The sequence below is a fragment of the Rhea pennata genome, chromosome 2 (assembly GCF_028389875.1).
Source record: "Rhea pennata isolate bPtePen1 chromosome 2, bPtePen1.pri, whole genome shotgun sequence".
Lineage (NCBI taxonomy): Eukaryota > Metazoa > Chordata > Aves > Rheiformes > Rheidae > Rhea > Rhea pennata.
In genome coordinates this window covers 32799339-32825712 of record NC_084664.1, presented here as the reverse complement: position 1 = coordinate 32825712, position 26374 = coordinate 32799339, and the positions used below count along the sequence as shown (strand labels likewise).

The 26374-nt window shown below is 38.3% G+C and overlaps 1 protein-coding gene across 3 annotated transcripts; it reads left to right on the top strand.

Moving 5' to 3' along the window:
• Positions 1-253: 253 nt before the first annotated feature.
• Positions 254-26374, top strand: ANKMY2 (ankyrin repeat and MYND domain containing 2). Of its 3 annotated transcripts, none has more exons than XM_062569190.1 (10): positions 254-450; positions 2196-2260; positions 10442-10580; positions 12457-12555; positions 14758-14858; positions 16081-16295; positions 17478-17613; positions 22465-22593; positions 23017-23158; positions 24797-26374. In XM_062569190.1, the coding sequence occupies exons 1-10, from the start codon at positions 384-386 to the stop codon at positions 25018-25020; spliced, it is 1317 nt and encodes a 438-aa protein (XP_062425174.1). In that variant the 5' UTR covers positions 254-383; the 3' UTR covers positions 25021-26374. The 3 variants fall into 3 exon arrangements, with proteins under 3 accessions (XP_062425174.1, XP_062425173.1, XP_062425175.1); XM_062569189.1 differs by having other exon boundaries at positions 14758-14918; XM_062569191.1 differs by lacking the exon at positions 2196-2260 and having other exon boundaries at positions 375-450; positions 14758-14918.

Sequence of the window (26374 nt, the reverse complement as noted above, 5' to 3'; positions counted from 1 at the left end):
AGAAGGGCGAAGAGCGTCAAGGAAAACACAAGGGAGAGCGGAAATAATAGCAAGATCGGCCGTTTAATTTTACTGAGACTTTTGAAGAGAAACAGGCTCTTTGTTCGCGGCGGCGCCCGGCTGGAAGGCAGGCGGAGGGAGCAAGATGAGGCGGGATCCCCACACGCCGGAGCGCGAATGGTTTCGCCCTCGGCAGGCCCCTGGCGGGGCGGAGCCACAGGCGGAAGCTGCCATGCGGGGCAGGGCGGGGGCGGGCGCCGCCGGGGCTGCTGGAGGCAGGGGGCGCCTGGGGGCGCCGCCGCCGCGGCCCGCCCTGAGCTCCCCTCGGCGGGCGGCACCGTCCCGGCTCTGCCCCGCCGCTCCCGGGAGGCAAGAGGGGAGCGATGGCTCCTCCCAGGAAAGGCGACCTGAGCCAAGAGGAGAAGGACTTACTGGGAGTGATCGCCAGAGGTGAGCGCGTCCGGCCCCGCGGGGGTGCCGCCCGGGTGCGCCTGGCCCGCGCTCACGCGCAGGCGGAGGGGGCGCTCCGCCGGCTGCCGCGCGGCTGGCGGCCGTTACCGGCGCGCGCGCAGCCGTTGGCGGCGGAGCGCAGCCGCGGCGCCGCCTCGCGCGGGCCCTGCTGCCCCCTCGGCAGGGGGGCGCGGCGGAGGCCGTGAGCCGCTCGGACCCTGTCTTTGCGGGCAGGCCTGATCTGAGAGCGGCTTTTATCTCCCAGCCCTCTTCCACGGGCCCCATCGCCGTCCCCCTGCCGCCGCCCCCGCCCCTTCACCAGTGGGGAAAATGGCCGCTACCTCTTGGGGAGCGAGGGCGCTCCTTTCTCTCGGAGTGGCCGTGCGTGGGGCACACGTGCGTCATGCAGGAGCTGCGAAGGGGGCTCCTTGCCAGACGTGGGCTGGATGTGCATGCCCAGGCAGTTTCACTGGGGAAGCCTGACTGGGATGCTTGAAAGCCTACTTCGTTCTTGTCTGTATTTGTGCTGGTCGTGTATTGACACTTACCTAATGTCTTGTGTTAATGTATTCTGAAAAATGCTTTTGGGAGGATAATCCAGTTCTTTATTCTGTTTTATTTTCTGTATGTGCTGTTGCCAGAGCTGAATGACCTTGCAAACAGAATTGTTTTTAAATTAACAGAACTTGTGCTTGTCCAGAATATTGTACAGCTTTTATCATTTCTACTCCTTTATTTTGCATTTCATATAAGTGCTGCAGTTTCACCAATGTGTAGTGCATGTGTTTATTGGGGCTCACTGTCATACTTGCCTTAACAATTGCATTTTATGGTCCAATAATGTGTATTTCATGGCCCTCTATAAGTAGTTATGCTCCAAACTCTATTCAAACTGGCCAGGCAGACCACTGCCAAAAGAGTTTTGCTTGTGATTGAATCAGGGATCAGAAGTTTGTGTTCTCTGGCAAAATTAAATAAAATTCCCCAAATCAAAATTTGTGTTCATTTCTATTTGTTAAAACAAAGTGAAAGCCCATTCAAGTTATGCAAAGATCTTTTTACTGATTTCAGTGGTCTTTGAAGTGGTCCTTACATCTGTAAGTTAACTGAAAAGATTTCTTAAGAAAACTTTAAAATAAAAAGATAAATCCTATTTTTTTCAGTGCACAAACTTCTCAAAGATTTGAGTGTCCTGATGTATTTGGTAATTTCCAGAAGTATCAGTGACCATGCTACAACAGTCCTAGTACTTATGTTCCACTACTATTCTCTGTTACTGGAGGGAAGTCCCTTCCACTTCTGTGGAGCTGTGTTTTTGCCTGGGAGGTGAAATTTTACAGATTTTAAATTAAAATAGGAAAAGAAATAGGAGTAAATGATTTTCTTTTTAAAAAAGTTTCATGCTCCAAGGTGTTAAAATATTCAGTGGACATCATGTTCTGATGGAGTTTATGGAGAGACATTGGTATCCTGCCTTTGTGTGTGTATAGATCAATTACATTGGAGGAATTAATGTTTACTCATAATTCACACTGTCAACTACTGTTTGTTGTTATGAGTTTTTGGCTTTTAGCTTCTAGAACAGAGCACTGTTCATTCCTAAGCCTCATACTTAAATGTGATTTGATTTATTGATAATTAACACAAACGGTTAATCTACAAAGATTTTGATTTAAATCAGCAATGAGATCAATTTTCTTCTTGATTCTTAATATTTTTTCCTTTCTCATCCTCATTTATCTCAGGGAACACTGAAGAGGCTGGAAGGCTACTGGGCAACAAGAATGTCCGTGTCAATTGCTTGGATGAGGTACAATAAAATTGTACAAGCATTGTAGTGAGTTTAGCAAGGAAAATACTAGGTCTGAAAGCCTACTTGTTATTAAATAATGTTGCTATACAGACTCTTGGAAATCAGAATTCTTCAGAAGAAGTTTCCAGCCTGCAGCTGCATAATAAGCCTTTAAAGAGATCTTACTTGTTAAGAAAATTTAAAGTTACTGAATGTATTACAGAGTTTATATTGTTTCTAAAAGCTGTACATGAATTTTGCTATGGGTAAGGTAAGAGGAGCACTGCAGCAGGATACATGGAAGATGTTCCCTTGTTTCCTGTCACCTCCACCAAACTGTAGTGCCTCCATTTAGGTAGTAGAAGATAGCATGGATAAGGACTACCTGTCCCCATTTTTCATCCATCTCACATTTGTAGTGAGTCACCCAAAGCCTTGCCTTTGAATAACAATAAACATATAGAGAGAAAGCAGCTAGATCAGAAATGGCAAATGTAGTCTTTTCCAGAAGTAGGTGTTACAGCTGTGTAGAAGACTTACGTGTTACCTGCAGATAGGAGGAATTTCTTGGATAAAGGACTCTAGTGTGAGGTTCATGTCTATTTCCTTATATTCTTCTTTTTACAATATTTTCTGAAAATATGAAATGTTAATATAAAGTGTAACATGGAAGCAAAATTGTAATTGCCCAGCACACTTTAGATCAGTGTGTATTTTATCGAGTTAGGTGTCCAACTGCATGCATCTGTGTTTAATTAGATACTTTATTAATATATGTTTTTCCCAAGTTTATTAGTTCATACGATCCCTGGGAAATTCAAGCCAGAAGGGAGCTCAGGAGGTCTCTAGTCCAACCTCCTACTCAAAGCAGGGTCAGCTGTGAATCAGACCAGGTTGCTCAGGGCTTTATGCCTTTGAGTCTTGTAAATCTCCAAGGATGACGACTGCACAACCTCTCTGGGCAACCTATTCTACTGCCTTATTGTGCTCATGGTGAAAAAAGGTTTTCTTTATACCCAGGCTGAACCTCTCTTCCAACTTATGCCCACTGTCTCTCATCCTTCTGCCACATGTAACTGTCAAGAGCCTGGCTCCATCTTCTTGATAATCTCCCCATAGATACTGCCAGGCTTCTGGTAGGTTTTCACTCCTCAAAGCTGCCTCTTCTCCTAGTTGAAGAAGCCCATCTTCCTCAACTTCTCTTTATTGGACAAGTGCTCCAGCCCCCAACATGAGAGCTCCTACCATGTCTTGAAGGTCCTCTGCTGAACTTACTGTAGTTTATTGATGTCTGTCTTGTACTGGAAGGCCAAGGTGAGACTAGCAGTCTCACAAGTACGGATCGAAGGGATGTAATCACTTCACTCAGTTTATCGCTGTGTTCCTGGGATATTGTTAGCTTCTCCCTGCCCCCCCGCTAATGTATCAGTTTTCCGATTATTTAAATAGAATTCAGTATTTAACCTTAATTTCTTATGTATAAATCTCAGCAAACTTCTGACAAATTAATCAAACAAAGCTTTACAAACTTTAGGAACCCAAGATACATTGTAAGTAGACTTTCAAGTGTGTTTTATCTGAGCTTTAAAAGCATCTATTTTAGCTTAAACACTGAACTACTGCTTTGGAATCCTATGCAGTATTAGTGCAACATGTAAGATTACTACTGAGCGGATATGGTTTATTAATAGAAACCGTAACAGAGCTATGTCTCAAGCTGTTGTGAAAGAAATACTATTGACAGTACATGCCTAATGTTCACATCTAAGTAAATATGCCCAAAGCACATAAGGCTTAAACAATTTGTGCAAAGAACTTCTTACAGTATCTCCCCCCCCCCCCCCCCCCAAGAGTGGTGCTTGGTGAGTACATGGGACAAGAAAAGGTTCAGATTTTTTAGGATTCCTAATCTACAGTCATCACATGTCAACTTTCAGACTTTCTCTGTTATAAAATAGTTTTTCTCTAATGTGTTATTCTAATATCTGTACATAAGTAAATAGTGTGCAAGACATCAATTAAACATTAGTTTCATATGTTATTCAAGTTCAGCACAACTGGAGACTGCTTTGAATACATCAAGTCTTATTTGTCTTCTTCACTGCATCAGTTGTTTGTCTTGGAATTTGTGTTATTATTTATATTGCTACTATTACACATTTTTGTTAATGTTAAGAAATGAGGAAATGAAGCCCTGACAGTGAAATGCTTAGGTATTGATATCAGAGCATAACTGAGGTGGGAACTAAGAATTTTTTTTTCCCCTCTGTCAAAGACCTTTTTGCATGGAATACTTTTAATGTAATTATGCTTATTCTGTAGCCTCTCCCTTTTATTTGTGCTACAGCAAACATGAGTCGCATTTTAATAATTTCACGTGCTGGAGAATCTACAGCACCCAGAAGCAGGCTGTTTTGTGTTGTGCTTCCAAATTTTAAATACATAAATATATAAAGAGATGTCTCATTAATTTTGGGTTTGATTGTGTCTACCTGTACATGCTTAGGTCTCCTTTCTGCTAGATTAAAAACTTTGAGAGTCTGCAGTCCTTTCTCCATGTAACTTCAGTCGAGGACCAAGTCAGATTTTTAATGTTCTCCAGATATATTGACTTTTTAAATAGCAAGCAGAGTTATGTTTTTCCAGTAATCAAGCTGTTTTCATAGCTCTTCTCCAAATTCTTTCCAGTCATTTCAGCTTCTTTCTTCAAGAATATGGACAGGAGCTGTGGACATGGTATTCAAACATTACTTTTGCTACTGTTAGATATATTTCTAAGTAAATAAATAAATAATAAATAAATCGCTTTTATAAGTCTATTTGCTTTTTCTGCCTGTGTGTCCAATATGCATTTATGCTTCTCTTCCTCCTGTCTGCAGTACTGTACTGGAAGCAATAGATGTCTTCAAAGTGCCATAAGACCTCTGTATTCAAATTGTTTTTCAGGTGTCCATCTTCCAGAATAATGCAGATATTCAGTAGCGATAGTCCTGTTTTTCCTACATCCTTCTGGACCAAATCAAAAAAACTGTTGTTGTTTCTTTGTGGATTTAGGGTGCTGAATAAAGGAAAAGTATTTAGGCTTAATCACTGCTTTTATGAAAACAAAGAAATGTATTACTACTGTTTTGGCACTTTTAAAACTTTGTATGTGGGGTTTTTTTGTTATTTTTGTTTTGTTTAAGCTCAAGTGCCCCAAAGTATTAAGACAAATGTAAGGGCAATGGAAATGGATGCAAAATAAACACAAATACATATTTCATTTAAATGAATAATAACTGCTTATTTGTCCTATTTTAGACGGAAAGGTTGCTAGTTTAGAAACCTCCTGTGGAAAAAAAATTTCCAGAATTTTCTTCCTCCTGGGCGTACAGAGCTTGTAAATATTGTTGTGACTTCAAGTTGGCAGTTTGTAGACTTTAACTCCATCCATATGCAGGATGTGGCTAAGATCTTTCTTCTTTTTTTTTTTTTTTTAACAGAAATGTGGTTTGGGTTTCTAGCCATGAAAGTTTCCTCCAGTCATGCTGGTAGTTAATGTTGCAAAGGAGCACTGTAATACTACAATCCCATATTTTCTTCATAATTCACTTCAGTGGATCAAGCAGAGAGGCTTGACCTGAAAAGGCTTCCTTGTTTATACTTAAGATTATGAAGTACCTTGAAATTATTTTATGTACAGAACTGTCATTTGACATTTTCAGTTTTGCTATTTCCCTCTAGCTTGCTAATTCAGCTTTTCATTTCTATAATATAAAATAATCCGTTTGGAAACAGCCTACTTTTATATGCTAATTACAGAACTGAATAATTTCTAGAAGAGAATGCAGCAACCTGCTTATTAGTGTGTGAGGTCTTTATAGTTTTTTTTAATAGTTAGCAGAAAATATCCAGAATTTTGACCTTTACTGAGGAGCTGGCTCTTCAGTAAGGAGACTTCTGGCTTTTGACATTCTTTACGTAGTATTTCACAGTACGTTAACCAGAGAAAATTCAATACCTATCAAGAATCTCCTGGTCTTCAATTCAGGCCATTGGTTGATGTAGGATTTAAATTTTCATCACTGCAGATAATAGATTTCTCTGATAATCTTTCTGTTTGTGATACATATGTGAAATCAGTAGCTCAGCAGGAAGACTATAAAGGAGGAGCAATATAACTGAAAAGCAGTTTATATTATAATTAGTTTATACATAGCAATAGACAAATTTATTCCTAGATATACCTCCAAATCTAACTTGCAGTAAATGAAAGATAAGTAGGAATGGTCTTGTTCAAGAACTTTAAGGCTGGAATTTCTAAAGGCTAAAAAGCTGATGAAGAATGAAGTCATATGTTTCTTGACTAGCAGTGTTCAGTAGCATTTCTGTTATAGGTCAGTTAGATACGTTTTTACAATCTAGTTCTAAATATCATCTAGCTAAAATTAGGCTTCAGCTAATGAGTTGGTCTAATTTCAAATAATGCTCACTCGTCTTATTTAAGGAGAGGTGATTTTGAAGACATTCTTCACATAGTATCTCCTCTGTGCTTTCTTGTGGCATCTGCTATTTTTGCATTATTTTATCTCCCTTTTGGTAGCTTCCCAAGTACTGTCTCAAATAAAAGCCAAACTACTAGCCTATGTGATTAACTTACAATTCCTAGAACTGGTGCAGTTGCCAGAATCTAAAGGATAAAATAGGACACTTTTCTCATATTAAGGTGGGATTGGATTCCCCATTGCAAAATGAGCTGGGAAAGGGAGAGGCAGATGCTTTAACAGTGTCAATGTACAAGTGTTTATAGCAACTTTTCAGCTAAGGTTATCGCAGCCTTTTTTTCTGGTCCTACTTACTGGTATATGCCACATTACACCTTGCTTCAACTCTGATTAGATAGCTACCATGCCAACCTGCAATGTCATGGCATACCTGAATATCTCCTGAGAGAACCACTCCAGTGTGATCCAACCCATGTGTGCCATATATCAATTGAGCTTTATATGGTTGTGAAGCAAGAAGCATGAAGTGAGAGAAAGGTGTGTTCTCCATACCACTGGGAATGTTGGGACTGCATGTTTTTCTTGAATAACGCTGGTCTATGTGGTTGCTTCAGTTTGTGGTATTCAAATCATCAGTGGCTTTTAAAAAAATGACTTTTAAAAATATGGTTTTTATTTTTGTGTGTGTGTGTGTGTGTGTGTGTGTGTGTTCTTACATAGTCAGTATGAATGTTTAAATGGTGGCCACATGATCAGCTTTCCTACCAAAGATACATAGGTCACTGGCATCAAGCATAAACTATGTATTTTTTGATTCTCCTGCTGACATTTACTCCCTTCCACTTACCCCTATTCCTCCAAAGATGGCTGAGACAGTGTTGTAGAAAACTTTCTCCATAGTTGTAAAGACAGGAGATTGTTTTTCCAGGTTGCTACCTTTATGAATTTGGGTTTTTCTCATCCTGATAAAGCACCCCTTGATGTAATACTTTTCTGATACTGTAGGGAGAAATACTGATCTTTTTTCTTCTCCCTGCCCCCCCATCCCAGCTGTGGAGCCTTGTTTCTCCTACACGCAGGCACGCATGTTCTTTTCTCTCCTTGTGAGCTGATTCAGCCCGCTGAAGCTGTGGATTTTTTTTCTTCAATTTGCTCCTCCACTAGCAGCATTAGGTCAACTCATTTCATGAAACCGCCCCCTTCAATTTGTTTCGGTATGTTTTCAAAGTCAGGGACAGGAAGGATTGTGTGAGATAGAGCTGGGCTGGCTGTGCGGGAGATCTCTGTACCAGCAAGTCCTTGCTGATTGATTAGCAAAAGACCCCAGTCAAGGGAGGTGCCAAGTGATTCCAAGAGGCACTGCAAATTATTCCCAAAGTACAGTCAGACTTCCAGGGAATGCTTGTAACCCTGCAGAAGACAGAAAATGTTAATATTCACTGTAGGCCATGTAACATCCCTATGAAGAAAACAAGAAAATGGGAAAGTTTTGTTTTTATTGTAGGGAATGCATTTAAAAGAACAGATTTTTTTTGGATAGAAGAAAGTTATGTAGTTGCTACTAGAAAACTAATTCTTTGTCCTAGCTTCCATATTGGAAGAATAAAGCAATTTCTGTTTCATCTGTATGCTTAATAAACTGCCTGCCAACTTGGTCTGTTAAGTATGTTCTTTTGGTGATCCAAATGTCATCTATCAGGACACACACTGTGCCTGGACCTGTCTTTGATACTCAGCTTGTGAAGGAAGTTTGCAGTCACTTCAGTTTCTGTATAGGAACATAATAGAGGGTACAAAACTTTGCTGGCTTTTCCAGGCATGCTTGTGATTAGCCTCTCTCTCTCTCTCTCTCTCTCTCTTTTTTTTTTATTTACTGTGAATGTGAAAGGCTGATATTAGAGTGTCTTTAAATCCAGTTTTCTAACATCTATCCACATGTTTTCTGCTTGAAATGTTTTATGATCAATGTTACAGCTTCACACTTCCAAGATTTAATCATAGGTTTTTAAAAGTTTCCCAGAAGGAGGGGAGGACAGAATAGAATACCTACCTATGTCATATAATCTTCAATCAGATTTTTAATTTAAGCAACAAGCATTCAATGTATAATCACACTTAAGGTCATTGTTTCTTTAATGTTCATTCTCTGATCAAAATCTTACTGTGTTCTTACAATGTTACAGTGGTACTTTTCTATGCTGCTAAAGATGGAGAATCTATACTATTGCTCCAAACTGGGATTTTCCCATAAAAATTGGTTTATAGTATATAATGCCTTTATTTTCCTTTGCAGAACTGCAAATAAAACTTGGCAAAACCAATTATAAATTTTTTGCACGTTTGCGAAGTACTTTGTTGAGGTCTTATGTCTTTTTACTGGCAGATCATATTTCAGTATATCAAAGTGTTTCAGGCTACTTTAATGTACTGCATCAAGAAATCATTTTTATGATGTTTTCAGTTAAGATGGAATAATGGAATTGTAGTACTTTAACAATGTTATCATAACTTGAACTTGCCTCTTTTCCCTTATCTTTTATGGAATTTTGTGAAAATTATACTGATAAGTTTTAGATTTCATTCTGTCATAGGTAGAAACAAAATATGTAGTAGGGCTCAAACTGACAATTAGGTTATTTCAGAATATCACATCACCATGCATTTACAGTAGTAAATTGCAGTAGTAATGGTGTGAGTGTATGCATGCACGTAGCCTTAGCCTGCAAAAAGGGAAGAAAATGCCATTTTGATTTTGTTGTGGGAAAGACTAAATTGCACTTGCCTGTATTCAGTGCTGGGGAATGTTATTGGGCAATTAATGTATTTTGGCTAGTAACATGAATCCTGACTTGATGTTAAGTGAAAATAAACGGCATGTTGGAAAAAGTGTATCAAGTTGTAAAAACTGAATGTCCTGAAATTTTCTAAAAGAGAAATGGACTTCTCCCTGCCCTTTGGGAGGGAGAAAGGCAGTATTAACAGTTTATCCTCGTTCTGAAAATTTTCTGTAGGATTTGCCCAGATTTGCATTTATATTGACCCCAGTGACGTTTTGATGAAAACGTGGTGCCTCGTTTTCTGAGACTAACCCTTTTTGTACTGGTGCAGTGTATCAAAAGGCAAGGTTTGAGACTGTGTTTGTTAAGGTCTAGCTAGAACTGTACAGCTGTAGAAGAGCATTCAGAGCATTCATACTGGTATAACATCACAGGCACAATACCAGTAATCATGACTAAAAATGAACAGGATGAGTTTCAGAGACTGCAGATCATTGTAGTGGAAAAAAACGAGAGCTCTCCATTCCAATTTTTCCTGTTTATTAATATATAATGCAAGAGGAAAATAACAACTTAGGAACCTGACAGTCTCTAAAACAAAATTCTTCATCAGAAGTATTACTTGTCTTCAACACTAATGTCTTATACAAAGGACCATTGACTGATTGAGGATAAATGGTTTTGATTTATTGAAGACTGGTCTGCTTCAAATATATAGCACAGCCTAGTCAGAAAACAGTGATACAAGTCTCCTGTACGTTAGAAGTCACATTTATTCATCAAGATTTCGTGAGCTCATTTGCCACAAAACCTACATATTACGTAAGGTTTTGACAGTTCAAATTGAATGTTTGTGTACAGGTGAAAATAATCTGTGGAGCAAAGATCAAGAAATGTAACTAACACTATTCTGAATGCTTCTTCCTTTCTTTTGTTAGCATGGCATGACCCCTCTAATGCATGCAGCATACAAAGGGAAGGTAGACATGTGCAGGTTGCTCTTGCGACATGGGGCTGATGTTAACTGCAATGAACATGAGCATGGATATACTGCCTTGATGTTTGCTGGACTTTCAGGTAACTTTACTAAAATTAAGCCACTGATCTTTGTAATGTTGATATGTACAATATGCCAAAAGTTCGTAATTTAATGGAAAGCATTGACACTTTTATATCCTTCAGGCTTTCTGTTACCTATGTGAATCATGCTAATATGACTAAACCTGTAGAATTATCAGGACTGCGGAATAGGATAGCTGCTGTTAAGGATTGGGGTCTTTTTCTCATACAGAGATTGGCTTTGTTTGGATTTTTGAGGCATATAGTCTATCCGTACTTTGTCTGACCTGTTTAGTCACAGATCTCAAAATTCAGTCTCCTGTGGTATTGTCTTGTGCAGTAGGATAAATTCTGTTGAAAAAAATGCTTTACCATACTGCCTTTTTAGCACATCAGTAGCTTTTAGTAATATTTGCAGCATATCAAATCCATCCAGCATTTTAAGCTGTTCAGATTTTGTGTTTACATTACTTACATTATTTTTGAAACTATATTGTAGCTTTTTAAAAATTATTTAGCAAGTTTTAAAGGGGTGTTCTCTTGTGTTAATTTTCTCTCTCTTCTTCTACTCCTTTTTTTAATGAGACTTTTTATAGTTGTATATATCTTCTCCTGGAACTTTGGACTCTAGGTGGGTTGTTGCAGCTGTCCTTGTGCTGTTATTTTTCCCTGATAAAAGAGAGCTATTTCCTTGGGTGAGGAAAGGGCATTCCGTAAAGATACTATTCTTTCTGGGAAAAGGATTAATTTGGGGAATATTAGCTTATTTTAAATATCTTCTCTATTAGGCCACTTCCTCTTTTTTCTGGGGAAGTTAGCTAAAGATTTCCTAACAGGTTGAGTTATAAACTCTGCTTTAGTTCATTGTTATCGTAGAAAAAAAGAAAGACATATGTGTGCACATGAGCCTTAACTGGCTCGTCCATTTGCTTTTCTGCTAAGACTTTTGGGAAATGTCATTCTGTGGCATCAAGCAATATTTGAGCTGCTGCAAATAGATGGGAACAAACTTTCGGAGGTTGTTAAGTGACTGGCTTCATTGAAGCTGCTGGATTTTTGCCATTTTATCCCAGTTGAGATTCTGACCTGCCATCTTGTGTTTGAATGCTTCTGCATGTTGGCTTTTAAGAACTGTTATCTGTGAGTATAAATGGGATGTGAGCACCATTGAAGCAATGCCTTTGTTTTTAAATTGGAAACATTCATTTCCATCCACCACCCACTTCTTTTTTTATATTCACTTTTTTTTAGTTTACATGTGCACAAAAAATGGTGAAGTAAGATTACCTTTGAATATAGAACCAGCATGATTGGTGACAAATGTCCTTATTAGTCTCTGAAGGGCACCAATTAAGTCATTTAATCTTCCCATCAAATTTTAGCTTCATTTTATTTGGTACTTAGCCCGGTCTGAACGCCCAGTTCCCGCTGGGGAGAAAGGAACAATCTGTTCTCTTCTCTGTGCTCCTGCTACATAATAGTACTGAATTTGTTTTTCTTAGAATAGCAGATATTGTAGCTGAACTGTCAGCCTAGATTAGCACAATTTGCTTCTCTACTGCTATCCAAGGGGACCAAGTTCTGGTATAGTTATATACACGGAACTACCATAAGTTCCAGGTGAAGTCAAATGTGCATTGCAGAGAGCAGAATTTGACCCTGAATGAGTTAATTTTTTTTTTGGTTTGATCCTCTTGAACTATCAAAGTAAGGAAGCAACATTGTGTCTGTCTCTTAATTTGTTTTTAAAGTAATGATATTTAGAACATTCATTTTGATCAGTTTTGTTTCTGTGATTTCTTAATACATTTTCTGCTTGTTTTTTTCTGCAAAATAAAGAAATACAACTTTTCGTGTGTTCTGTCTTGTCTCCCACGTGTTCTCCTGAATTCAGGAAACAAAGAAATCACTTGGATGATGTTAGAGGCTGGAGCAGAGACTGATGTTGTCAACTCTGTGGGAAGGACAGCAGCACAGATGGCTGCTTTTGTGGGTAAGGTGAAAGTCTTTTATCATTTCCCAAATTTCTAATGAATGTGAAATGTTAGATTCTGTTGTTTTTTATTGGAAAAAACATTATTTAATGACCAGTTCTAAAATTACACTTAAGTTCAGCTTTTTCTCCACATCTCATCCTATAACACAGTCAATTTGTATTTTATTTCCGTGCTCTGTTTCTTAAAACCACAAATGATGATATCTGTAAGAGTAGATGCTGTTGTTCTTGAAGTGTGTAAGTTTATGCATTGTCATCACTTCTCAAATAGTAAGAGGAATCTGGTAACATTACAGGTATGTGCCTGAAGTGCAGGTATATGCAGTGTGTGTGATTGGAGCTTCCCCAGTAGGAAGGAATGAACACAGCACTGGGAGTCTGTAGGTAGGAATGAATATAGCACTGGGAGTCAGGAACTCGCATCTGAGCTCTGCCACTAACATGCTGTGCTGCAGCAGTGACTCACCTCCTGCCCTTCCCTCTCCTCTATAGGAGAGGGAGGGAGAGCTCTCAGAATCTCTTCTAAGATAGGTCAGTCCCTACTGACCTAAACTTGGCTAGGACAAGGTGAAAGATTTATTCCTCGCGCGAATGTGTTGTGGCCCTGGGCAAAACATGCTTTTTTGTTTGTTTTAAATCTTTTTTACTACTCTGCCACCTTGACAGATTCCTGGATTAACATTCCCAAACACAACCAAATATACCACTTGTTTTCAAGCAAAGATATGTTTGCAGAAAAAGTAGAATCTTTTTCATGAATCAACTATTGCTGTTCAGATGATCTTCCCACCAACCATAAATAAGAACCCCTTTTCTCTTTTCAACCCAGCCTTCTTGTATTGCTTAAATATGTCTGAAGAGAAGTCTGTTGCACAGACTTCTTGAATGCTTCTGCATGTTGGATTTAAGTTCTGTTATCTGTGAGATAACAGATATGTCAAAGCACATTACATGTTCTGGATCCAGAGTCTACCTTGCTGTTTAGATTTGCTTTCTTAAATAGTGAGATAGTGCCATTTCAATTCCATTGTATCTCACTGTCGTCTTTTAAAGAGGACAAGCTTGAACTTTCTCACTTGAGGTTCAAGCTGCAAAGCCTAACCATCAACTAAATACACTGAAAAAGTGCAGTCCTATTAATTAAGTTTTGGATTTGGAGGGTGTTTTTGGATGTGATACTGAACTTCAGTTCATACTGAATGGGGAATGGTATCTCCAACAAGATGTTTTAGAATTCTTGTTTAATCATATCACCAAGATAGAATAAATATCTTCAGACATACAAAGATAAGCTACTCTGTAAATGTCTGAATACTGGAATTTGTTCCTCTTCTTTATTATCTGTCCAATCAATAGGAATTCATCTGTGTGTGGGAAGTGAGGATACTTATTCCCTTGTCATTTGTCTTACACTGTGCTCTATTAGCTTTGAATAGTCTCTTCTGAAACAGTGGAGTATTTTAAATACTGGAATTTGGTTGGCTGTGTCTTCCCCTCCTGATTAATGGGGTCAGTGCCAAGATAAATCAATCAGTTTTTAAAGAATGTGGCCCTGAACTACAGAAGCTAAATTTTACTTTCCTTTTAGCCAAGTAATCCATCATTTTGTCAGATGTAGAAAACAAGAAGAGGATGTAACTTCTCTCATCTTGTTACTTTCGTCATTATTCTTTTTTAGGGGTAAATTTTAGACATTCTGTTCTTATGATTTCTCCCACTTCAAATTTATACACTGCTATCTGTTCAAGTGTGAAAACTTAGAAGAAATCCCAGGGCAAATGTCATTAATCTTTGAAAGGACAAAGGGGAGATAACTTTTCTTGAGAAAGTGTTAACACTGATATGATACTACTAGCATAGTTGTGCATCAGAATCAAAATACTGTCTTTCCTTATGGCTTAATTCTGAATATGTTAAATAACTTCGAGTAAATACTTATTCTTTTAGTTTTGATTAGCAGGAAAAAAGGGTGGGTGAAGGAGATGTGGTTCTTGAAATAAAATTTCATGAAATCATTTCTGGTTGAGTGTCAGCAAGTTACAATTTTAAAACAAATAGCAAGGGTTACCAGTTACAGGTGGAAAGCATATAATGCTTAGCTCTTCTGTGGTAAGCGTCATCCCTATTGGTTATATTATGTTTTTGTTTTTTAGTTACAATTTCATTCTTACTGGTGACTTTTTTCTTGTGTACTTTTAGGTCAACATGACTGTGTGACCGTCATCAACAACTTCTTTCCACGTGAAAGGCTGGACTACTATACTAAACCACAGGGCCTAGATAAAGAACCAAAACTGCCAGTAAAGTTAGCTGGGCCTCTTCATAAAATAATCACTACTACTAACATGCATCCTGTTAAGGTGGAGTAATATGTAAATTGTGTGTTTGTTAGGATGGGAACAGTTTCTTTATTTCAAAAGCATTCAGATCCTCAGAAAATCCAGCTGAGATCAAAGGCATTAGTCACTAGTTCATGTGCTTCTGAAAATGAGGACAAATTACAAATCTGGCCTATAATTTGAACATGATTCAAAAATGGAGCTATTTCAGTGTTCATGCTTGTGCATATCCTTAGGACACTTTGTGTGGTACAGTAAGCCAGAATCTTTAACTAACACCTTTAAGCAGAGAGAGTTGAATTTTTATTTTTATTTTTTTTTAATCCCTAAATTGCTTTCATTTTTGTCTTCATTCTTTTTTTCTTAGCCTCACTTGAAGTGGAAACAAAAAACAATTTCCTTTCTTAACAAAATCTCATTGTTCTCTCAGTGCTTGCCTTGGCATGTATCTTCCTAACTTAATCACTCATTCACCATAGTAACATCTGCTGCTGTTTCTGAATATATGTGTAAAAGACTTTAGTTTTTATTTCCCAGTATATTTGCTGAAAATAATCTATCTGTCATGGTTTGCTCCTCCTGTGTAGCTTAGAGAAATTCAGAAAAATAAACATACTTAAATTCAAAACCAGGTTCCTTGGTCTTGCCATTCGAAGTCAGCATTTGGCAACAGTTTCCAAGCAAGGTATATGCTGCACATACAAACACCAATGCACTTGCAGTGGCAGTTAATTTAGTCAGTAGAATATACAGGTACTTCTTAAAATGGTAAGTCCAGTGTTTAAATTAGTCTGTTCGAAGGACTCCAAATTTATGTGAGGCTGATCAGTTCTGTGAAGTCACTTAAATCATACAAGTCCAGTTTATTGTAGGGTGTTTGAAAGGAAAGAGAGTATTGGACAGTGTATGTATTTCTGTAAGTGTTTTTTATGTGATGGTTTTATTTCAGCAGGCAACTGTATTTCTACTTCCTTTTTAATACGAGCCTAAATTTTGAATGTTTCTTCTAAATAATTAGAAAATAACATTGACAAAAGGGGAACACAGCATAAGAAGAAAATGGAGAAATATTAGAAGACCCACTGAAATTATCTACAAGGAGCAATCTAAGCTTTATGCTACTGCACGAGTGTAAAGATAGTAGTTCCTAATTGGTTTACATTTTCTTCAATCTTTCTCATAGATTGTGTTGCTGGTAAAAGAGAACCCTCTATTGGCAGAGGTAGAAGCACTGCAGAAATGTTACAGGGTTCTGGATCTAATATGTGAGAAATGTATGAAGCAGAGAGATATGAATGAAGTACTTGCTATGAAAATGCACTACATCAGTTGCATCTTCCAGAAATGTATTACATTCTTAAAAGAACGAGAAGATAAACTAGATGGATTTATCAAAAGGTACGTATTTCTACAGATGATTCTGAAGGTATACATATGAACCAGCTTTATAGGTACCGGAAGAAGACTTTAGTAATAGTAATGCATCCACTCATACTAATTAAAACTATACTAGTTTAACTGCATTGTCTTCACTAAAGACTATGCCAAGTAAATTTTGAAGTAATCCCAATTACAGTGAATTCAGGTAGGATTGAGCCCTAGTTTCTCTGAAGTGGTGTTGACCATTCCAGGAGTACAAAGGAAATATTCCTAAATTTTCAGCTCTCTACTGAAACTTTTAATTAGAGTTGGACAATCATGTATACATAATGAAGCCGGAAAGAGCTCCATGTGGCAGAGTAAAAGGGGAGGTGAGTGAAAAATTAATTTCTAAATATCTGTTGTGGATCATCTGGGAACATTTCCCTTGTCATCTTACTCTCCAGCAGTCATAAATGGTGAGATTTTTTTTTCAAAAACCCTTAAGCAACTGAGAACTGCAAATCCCACTGGCTTTAGATGAGACCTGGGCTCTTAAATCATTTAGACAGATCTTCAGAACCTACTCAGAATTCCAAAACCAGCTGCCTAATCTTAAGTATTGAAGTGGCCTGGCTTTCAGAAGGATCGCATGCCTAGGGCCCCTATAGGCCTCTTAGTTACTTAGTGAAATTCTCTGTGATATTAAAAATAAATTATGAAGTCAAACAGCTTTCACATACTGAAATCACATAGCATCAGTGATCCAAATAAAAAAGTAGGAATCAAACGGCTGAATGTAGTGGCATCAGGACTGTACTATGTTATTAAAAATAAGTAAAGCAGAATTTATAGTTTAAAGTGCTGTTTTGCGTTTTTTCAGTGTTTATTTTGACAGTGCTCTTTTTTAAACATAAGCACTTTTACTTTCTACTTCAGTCTGACATAGCTGATAGTAGTCCACCTATAAATGACTATTTTTCTCTAGGTGGCTGAATTAGTAAGTAGTAGTTTCACAGCATAAATTTAGTTATTTTGTATTGCTATGCATTAGCATACAAGTTATTTAATTTACATTTTGATGCCTCTTTTGTGTTTAAAGTTGCAGAAATTATTTTGATTTATAATTCTTCTCTATAAGTTTAGTACAGCATGCTGTGTATTTGTTCCTGAGCATTTATTATATGATTTCTTATTTGACTTTTGTTTTAAAAAATACAGTCTCTTGAAAGGGAGAGAAAAAGATGGTTTTCCTGTCTATCAAGAGAAGCTAATTCGAGAAAGCATTCGAAAGTTTCCTTACTGTGAAGCTACATTGCTCCAGCAGCTTGTGAGAAGTATTGCTCCTGTTGAACTGGTAAGTTTCTCTTAAAAAGCAAATACTTGCTCAGCAGTTTACAGAGTAAATTAAGATTAAACTAAACCATCTTTTTATTTCTCAGCTTCTACAACATACTACATTAAGCAAAGATTTTGGAGGTCTCTGAGTTCTCTAGCAAATTGGAGTTTTATTGTACTTGTAATAGTACTTGTAGTAATACTTTTATACTTTATAAAATGATTTGAAATATTGCAACGTACTAGTTTTTTTTCCTGTGCCCATACTGAATGTTTAGATATCTTAGCTGTTAAAGAAAGCTAGAGCAGTTTGTTTCTGTATCAGAGCTTTTTGTTCCTTCTCCAGGATGTCTTACTAGTTTTTCTTTACCAGTTCAGTTTTACAAATTTGTAGATTCAGACACAGATGAAACTCATTTTGCACTTTTTCTTCCCAAGGTGCACTAAAATCAAATCATTTTCTAGGTTTAATACAGTCATTGCTTCCAGAGTGCATGAAAAGTTGGTAATATTTGATTTTAGAAAGAGAAACATTCTTTGAAGCTTCCTTTTTCGGGGGGGGGGGGGGGGGGGGCAAGATAATGCAGGATGCAGTATACAACGTGATGTGTATCTAAATTAGAAAATCAAAATTACAAGTAGAAAATCTAACTTAATCCTTCCCTTGCTAGCACACTCTCTGTTAGAGTACTTTTATTAATAACTAATTAATTAATAATAAATCTTACACAAGAATTATTTCTCTGTTTTAAGAATGCATGTTCTCTCTGGTCTCTGAAAGCTAGATGCTATATATACTAGTGTTGGGGAAATTAAACGATTTTGTGACGTATTTGGAGTACGCTTAGTAGATTAAAAATAGCCTCTATCTTAAATGTCTCCAGTGAACTAAAATGTCCTGAGGCTTAATGCCTACCACAGCAATCCCTACGGTTTGTGTAGGCTGGAAAAATAAACACAATGTGAAAACTTGAGTCATCGTACTGCATTAAGACTTGCTTTAGAGTAAACACTTCCCTTCCTGTCCCTTTTTTCTGGCAAGAGCTCGCAATCTTTTCTCCTTCTCCTTTCAAAGAAATCTGTTTTGTTGCATAAACACTGAACTGGAAAGGAGGTGATGCTGGTATTTTTAATTGCCTGGAAGCCTTTGCCCTTTAGCATGCTCCATTACTTGAATTCAATCTGAACATCTCAGTATATAATTAGTAGTTATGATCTTGCATATTCCATGGAGACCTGACAGTTTAAGGACTTACTTAAAGCTGCAGCAAACTGACTTTTTTTTTCCTCTCATGTTTACATCATTGAACATAAGCATTCTTTATTTAAGGTTGCCAGTAAAGACAGTAAATATTACTGCTTGTACTGCATGGGAACGATATCTGCAAATAATATCTAAATAGTAATATGCAAATAATTGTTTTGAGGATTCCGAGTTCTGACCACTTGGTCTGTAGTATCTGAGTACACTGAACATAGTAGTATATCAGTGCCAAGTACCGTATTTTTCTGTGTGCCAGCACAGAGACTAATCTGCAAAAACCTACTGTGTATTATTTACAAGCTGATGACAATGTTAAAAAAAACACTGAAGAAAATAGAGTTCATTAACTTACCTAACAGATAAAGGGGCATCAAATTATGATAAAGCAACATAAGCTGTGGAATATTCATATGTTCAGTGATACTTAAGAACAGATGAACACGTAAGTGGAATAGTTGAAGTAGTACCTCATTAGATGTACATGGAAAATGTTTCTGGAGTTATTTCAGACAGAAATGAAGAGACCAATGAGCAGTATTAATTTAGTATTATATTTGTGAACTTCAGTAGGTACAAAATTTATCCTTTAAAGCTCTGAACTTTGTCTTATTGGTCTACTGAGACTAACTAAGTGCATAACTTGGGTTTCTTAGGTTAGAAGTCTAGACCGCCTATATAGTTAATTGATTTAAAGGTGATGAGACAGAGCACTAAAAGCAGAGTCTACTGTCTTCACTGAATGATAAAGGAATCTGGTCTCCAAATGCAGCATCATTAGTAGGGAACATTGACACTTTAAAATATCTAGCTTGTCTTCAAAAGAATCTCTGAGGAAAAACAGCAGTTATTTGGATATATGGGAATTAGAAAAATATTTTATTATATGCATTTGCAACATTAAAATTTCTGTGTTCTGCGTAGGTAGTGTCATCTGTATAAGCCAAACATTTGCCCCTCATTGATAATCACAGAATCAGTAAGGTTGGAAGGGACCTATGGAGATCATCTAGGCCAACCCCCCTCCTTAAGCAGGGTCACCTAGAGCGTGTTAAACAGGGTTGTATCCAAGTGGGCCGTGAATATCTCCAGAGAAGGAGACTGCACAACCTCTCTGGGCAACCTGCTCCAGGGCTCCGTCACTCTCACAGGGAAGAAATTCCCCCTCACGCTCAGGCGGAACTGCCTGTGGTTCAATTTCTGCCCATTGCCTCTTGTCCTGTCACATGGGACAACTGAAAAGAGTTTGTCCCCATCCTCTTGACACCCTCCCTTCAGGTACTTATACACATTGATAAGATCCCCCCTCAGTCTTCTCTTCCCCAGGCTGAAGAGGCCCAGCTCTTGCAGCCGTTCCTTGCAGGGCAGATGCTCCAGCCCTCTGATCATCCTCGTAGCCCTACACTGGACTCTCTCCAGTAGCTCCATGTCTCTCTTGTACTGGGGAGCCCAGGACTGGACACAGTACTCGAGATGAGGCCTCCCCAGGGCTGAGTAGAGCGGCAAGATCCCCTCCCTCCACCTGCTGGCAACACTCTTCCCAATGCACTCCAGGAGACCATTGGCCTTCTTGGCCACAAGGGCACATTGCTGGCTCATGGTCAATCTGTCCTCCACCAGCACTCCCACGTCCTTCTCTGCAGAGCTGCTCTCCAGAAGGTCAGCCCCCAGCTTGTACTGGTGCCTAGGGTTATTTCTCCCTAGGTGCAGGACCCTGCACTTGCCCTCGTTGAACCTCAGGAGGTTCCGCTCCGCCCAGCCCTCCAGCCTGTCCAGGTCTCTCTGAATGGCAGCACAGCCCTCAGGTGTATCAGCCACTCCTCCCAGCTTGGTATCATCGGCAAACCTGCTGAGGAGGCACTCTGTCCCCTCATCAGGTCATTGATGAAGAAGTAGAACAGGATGGGACCCAGCACTGAGCCCTGGGGGACACCACTAGCCACAGGCCTCCAACTGGACTCCACGTCACTGATGACAACCCTCTGAGCTCTGCCTTTCGGCCAGTTCTCAATCCACCTCACTGTCCACTCATCTAACCCACACTTCCTGAGCTTCTCTATAGGAGGATGTTATGGGAGACAGTGTCAAAAGCCTTGCTGAAGTCAAGGTACACAACGTCCACTGCTCTGCCCTCATCTACCCAGCCACTCATTCCATCAGAGAAGGCTATCAGGTTGGTTAAGCAGGATTTCCCCTTGGTGAATCCATGTTGACTACTCCTGATGACCTTCTTCTCCTCCATATGTCTGGAGGTGACATCCAGAATGAGCTGTTCCATCACCTTCCCAGGGATGGAGGTGAAGCTGACTGGCCTATAGTTGCCTGGGTCCTCCTTCTTGCCCTTCTTGAAGACTGGAGTGACATTGGCTTTCTTCCAGTCCTCAGGCACCTCTCCAGTTCTCCATGACGTTTCAAAGATGATGGAGAGCAGCCTGGCAACAACATCCACCAGCTCCCTCAGTACCCGTGGGTGCATCCCATCTGGGCCCATGGATTTGTGAATGTCTAGCCTGCCCGGAAGATCTCTAATCCTCAACCAAAGGAAAGTCTTCCTTTCTCCAGACTTCCTCTCTCATGTCCCGGCTGCAGGATTCCTGAGGGCTGCCCTTAGCAGTGAAGACTGAAGCAAAGAAGGCATTCAGTAATTCTGCCTTCTCTGTATCCCTTGTCACCAGGGCCCCTGCCCCATTCAGTAGTGGGCCCACATTTTTCCTAGTCATCCTCTTGCTGCTGATGTATTTGAAGAAGCCCTTCCTGTTGTCCTTGACATCACTTGCCAGACTCAATTCCAGCTGGGCCTTAGCCTACCTCGCTGCATCTCTACATACTTTGGCTGCATTCCTATAATTCTCCCAAGTAGCCTGTCCCCTCTTCCACATTTTGTGTACTTTCTTCTTCTGTCTGAATTTGGCCAGGAGCTCCTTGCTCACCCATGCAGGTCTTCTGCCCCCTTTGCTGGACTTCTTACTCATAGGGATGCACCGCTCTTGAGCTTGGAGGAAGTGATAATACGTGCCTCCCAATCGTTTTTGAAATCAACAACATTAATTCAGTTCAGTAAGGGTTAAATTTGGTTCTTTATAGTGTAGTTCTTGAATAATTCCAAAATTTGCAGTTATTGAAAAGCCCTATTATTCTTACCATTATTTTATTTTATTGCATTACACTTTCATTGATAAGAATCAAGAGTGGTATAGAATGAGTGAGGGTTCTACACAACCATTAATTCCTCTGAATGCAAGCACGTGTTCTAATGCTATGAGCTACTTAGCTTCAAATCTGACCCCATTTTACAACGTAAAAGCAAATAATTTTTATCCTTCCTTGTACAGAAGTGAAGGACTAGATTAACTTTATATATGCATAATTGTATAAATGGTATAAATGTTAAGTTTTTAATCTTAGTTTAATTCCTGTGATTTAGTTTTATGTTCTTGTTGCTCCAACTTCCTCAGTCACACTGCAACTGGTCACTGGGAAGCTACTCTTCTGTTATCCCTCTTCATGATAGTGATTTTTTTATCTGAAACTTACTGTATTATTGCGGTATATCGTCTGTTTTACAGAATTCATTTGTTCTCATTGACCACTTCTTATCTTATCTTTCAGGGTTCTGATCCTACTGCTTTTTCTGTACTTACCCAAGCTATTACTGGCCAAGTGGGTTTTGTAGATGCTGAATTCTGTACAACCTGTGGGGAAAAGGGAGCAGACAAAAGATGTTCAGTATGTAAAATGGTAAGAATCCATAAATTATCACAATGAATTGCAAAAATGAGTGCCATTGAGTTGCTAGGGATTTTGAATGTGTGACTGTTTACAAAGTAGAATTATAAGGAATGACATGTATACCTTCACAGGAAATTTGTCTACATCTGAGAGAGGTACCTCAGATTCCACAAGCAGAAGCACTTGGATTTTCAGGTCTTTATGTTTAAAGATGGAGGGAGAATAAAATTTCTGTATGTTCAGAGTTGCAAAAGAAACTATTCTATTAGTGTTTTATATAGCTTAGAATAACTCCATATGACCTTATACATTGCTTAAAAATACCGTAAAGTACTATACATAGAGGAATTTAACTAGGTACTCTAAAAAGAATAATATTACTTTGTATTTTTTATTTCATAAAGATGAACTGCTAGCTCTTACAACTTTCAGGTGATGTACTGCAACCAGAACTGCCAGAAAGAACACTGGTTTACCCACAAAAAAGTCTGCAAGACACTGAAGGAAATTCATGAAAAACAAGAACTAGAAGCTGCCAAAGAAAAAAGGAAACAAGAAAAAAGGCAGAAGAAAGGTTAGGACTGACAGTTTGCTTGCTGAAACTAATGCTGCACTAACTATATGATATGGAACAATAGAAACAGATCTTAAAACCTGTAACAAGTGATGTTAAGGGCTTTGTTGTAAGGTAATAGCATACCTACATTTGCTGGAATTCTAGTCTTTCAATTTACAGATAATGTGTACTTTCTAAAAGCTGGTCTTTAATGCTAGCATTATACAGATGTCTACAGCAGAGCTCTAAGAATTATATTGCACTGTTTTAAAATCTAGATCTTAAAATAACATGGAAATTTCATGCAACTTTGTTTTCAAGGTGTTAGGACAAGTTGAGAACAAGAAAGCAGCCCACCACTTCCAGTTGGAAAAGTTAATGTAGACATTGATTCTCCTGTATTACTTTCTTCATGGTCACTATATAACATCAATTCTCGTGTGTACTGTGAATACAAAGAAAGAATTATTCTTTCTCTGTGTTGCTGGTGTTTTTCTTCCTTCCATAAGCAACTAATGCATTATGACAGAAAAAATTACTGTATGACCCTTCTTAGCCTACTCTGATACAATGTTTCTGTGATTGAAGTGATATGAAAATTTGAGGTGAAAAGCCTTTTCTCCTTTACATTTTGTTAGATTCTTCTTCCCTTGTTTAAAGGATTGTAAAAGTGACCCTGGACAAATCATGCTTGTCGTATAACGGAAGTACTTTTCACTTCAGCTAGACTGTGAAGTACTAGTACAGGGTATATATTAGTAATTGACAAAGTTTTCAACAACTTCCTCTGAGAGTTGCTGCTGCGTGGGATGAAGTTGACTGCAGAAGATGGAGGCAACAACACTAGAAGACTCTAAGTACATTGCATACAAGTATAGAAAAACATAGTGAGATGTGAGCACTGATACCTCACATTGGTAATGAACACACTCATTTGTGGATTCATCTTAACTAAACAAGCCAGTGGCCAGGTGCTGTCCTCTTCAGAAGGAGAGGCAGGATCTTAGCAAATGGTTCTTCTCTTTTCTCCCCTGAAAAGGAAGGCTACTATCTTTTATAAGGTTACTACTACACTACCTAGGTGTTAATCTTCATTAACTTTTTTAGGCACGTAGCCAACACATGATAGGCTTTATCAGATTATATATTGTAAGCAAGACAGTGAAGTCATCCTAGTTTCAGTTTACCTTGTCATGGCTTTGTATCAAAGTTTGTCATAACAACAGTAGTTTAATTTTTACAAGCTAATACCTCTACAAATCCCGTATATCAGGAAAAAAAAAACCCACAGCTGTATCTACAAGCAAATTGAGCATTTAAGAGTATCCACTACACAAGGATGAGTGATAGGGAAGTTTATGCAAAAGCCTGTGCTCAGGCTTGTCTTAGCTCCTTAGCCAAGTGGACCTATGGCTTTGGCAGTGTTGAGGCTAGTTACGGCAGTGTTTTCAGCTGGATATTAACCATCACAGAGAAAAAGAAAACAAAATGAACTGCTCTCCAGAACTCTAGTGTCTAAGTGTTTTTTTGGTGAAGCATGATTAAATTAATCACTTTTGTAATTGATAGTTTCCTAACTTTTATTATTCCTTAAAAATAAAAGTGTTTGCACATGAATTCAGTGTTTACTGATGATGGGATTTCTCTTTTGTTTAGATGAAATGCAACTAGCAGAGGCTAGTTCTACAGGTGAAGAACAGTCAGATTCTGGACCAAACGCTACCAAAGAAGCGGATCCAAATCATGCTGCTGACAGAAGAGAAGAAATTGAGCATACCAAAGAGTCAGAGGCACTAGCCCCACACCCTGACAGTCCATTAGAAAGTGAGACTGGCTTAGCTGACATTGCTCTTCAAAAAATTCAAGATTCTGAGGAATAGGTGGAGGATAGGAAGAGACTAAGTGTTCTGGCTAAGTCCCTGTACCTCAGTCATCATAAAAAATATTTAATGCTGACCATGTCTGACTTGACACAGCATGGCATATGCAAGGCTCCCTATGAAGGACAGCGTGTGTCTGCTTATCCTGAGATGAAATACTCACTAATTTGTTCACAGATACTTGGAGTTCTGTTGTAGATTGTCAAAATAGCTACTTATTATCTGATAAATCTGGTGTGGCATAGAGTCATCTACATTTATACCAAGAGAGTAACATCTATGAGATCTGTGGTCAATCAGCCACTTAGTAAAAATGAAGCATGTAAGTAATTCAGATTATTGTTTTCAAAAACTAAAATCTATCTTCATAGTAATTTAAAGGGTTTTCTTCTGCAAATACACAGAAGTACAGTTTAAAGTCTTGGGAAGCCAACTGTTAAGCTGCAGCACTTTATGAAGCTTCTTTTAAAGAATTCAATAGTGATTAAGTTTCTGAAGATATTATCTGAATTCTCAAAACCTTTCGTGACTTTGCTGTAAATAGTTTTGACTAGTCAGTGCACAGCAACAGTGTCTGTTTTGTGGCAATTTTATTAATGATACTGCTGCTTCAGATGTCTCAAATTGACTGTGAAATATATCTTTCAAGAGAATGTCATCTTTATTTATTTTCTCAAAAATATTCCAAATTTGTCAAAGGCTAATGAAGAGAAGACCTGAAGGTTTTTAAATACTTTGACTGGAGAATGATGGTTTCTATATCTCAACTTTCAGGTAAAGATGCCTTAGAGCACATTGAGATGTTGTATGTGAATTATTTGGTGAGCACATATAAGTTGTTTAATATTGAACAAACAGACTGAACTTGGTTCTAGTGAATTCAGTGAGAAAATCCATGTATACATTGATACAACTGGGATTTTATTTAGGCTTTCAACTAAATATTGTATCTTGAAAACAGTATTCCTTAATCATGCTGTTTTCACTCAGATTTGCTATTGGTTCTCATGAAATCAATGGGAATGTTACAAGCTAAAATACTGTAAAGTATTTTATTCTGTGTAAGGATGGCAGAATTTAATATTCTTTAATTTCTGGATGAATAATTGTTGCTTAGAACATAACATTTCAACATAGAGGGATCAGAACCATCCCAATGGAGAGGGAAAATGCTGTAATTTTTTTATTATTTAATATCTTGAAAGTTTTTAATATTCTGAAAATTGTCAGAGTGAGGATAGTTAAACGCTTGGGCAGGAAATACAGTTTTTTGTATGATTCATAAAGCATTTTAATTTCAAAGATTTGAAGAATAAAATGTGAAGAATAAAGAGAAGGTTTTCAAAATAAGGAA

Excerpts from the sequence above, each read along its gene's own strand:
- ANKMY2 (XM_062569189.1), top strand. The coding sequence starts at position 384 with ATGGCTCCTCCCAGGAAAGGCGACCTGAGCCAAGAGGAGAAGGACTTA. Across the intron at positions 12,556-14,757 it reads ACAGATGGCTGCTTTTGTGG|GTCAACATGACTGTGTGACC; the intron begins GTAAGGTGAAAG and ends GTGTACTTTTAG. Across the intron at positions 23,159-24,796 it reads AGAAAAAAGGCAGAAGAAAG|ATGAAATGCAACTAGCAGAG; the intron begins GTTAGGACTGAC and ends TCTTTTGTTTAG.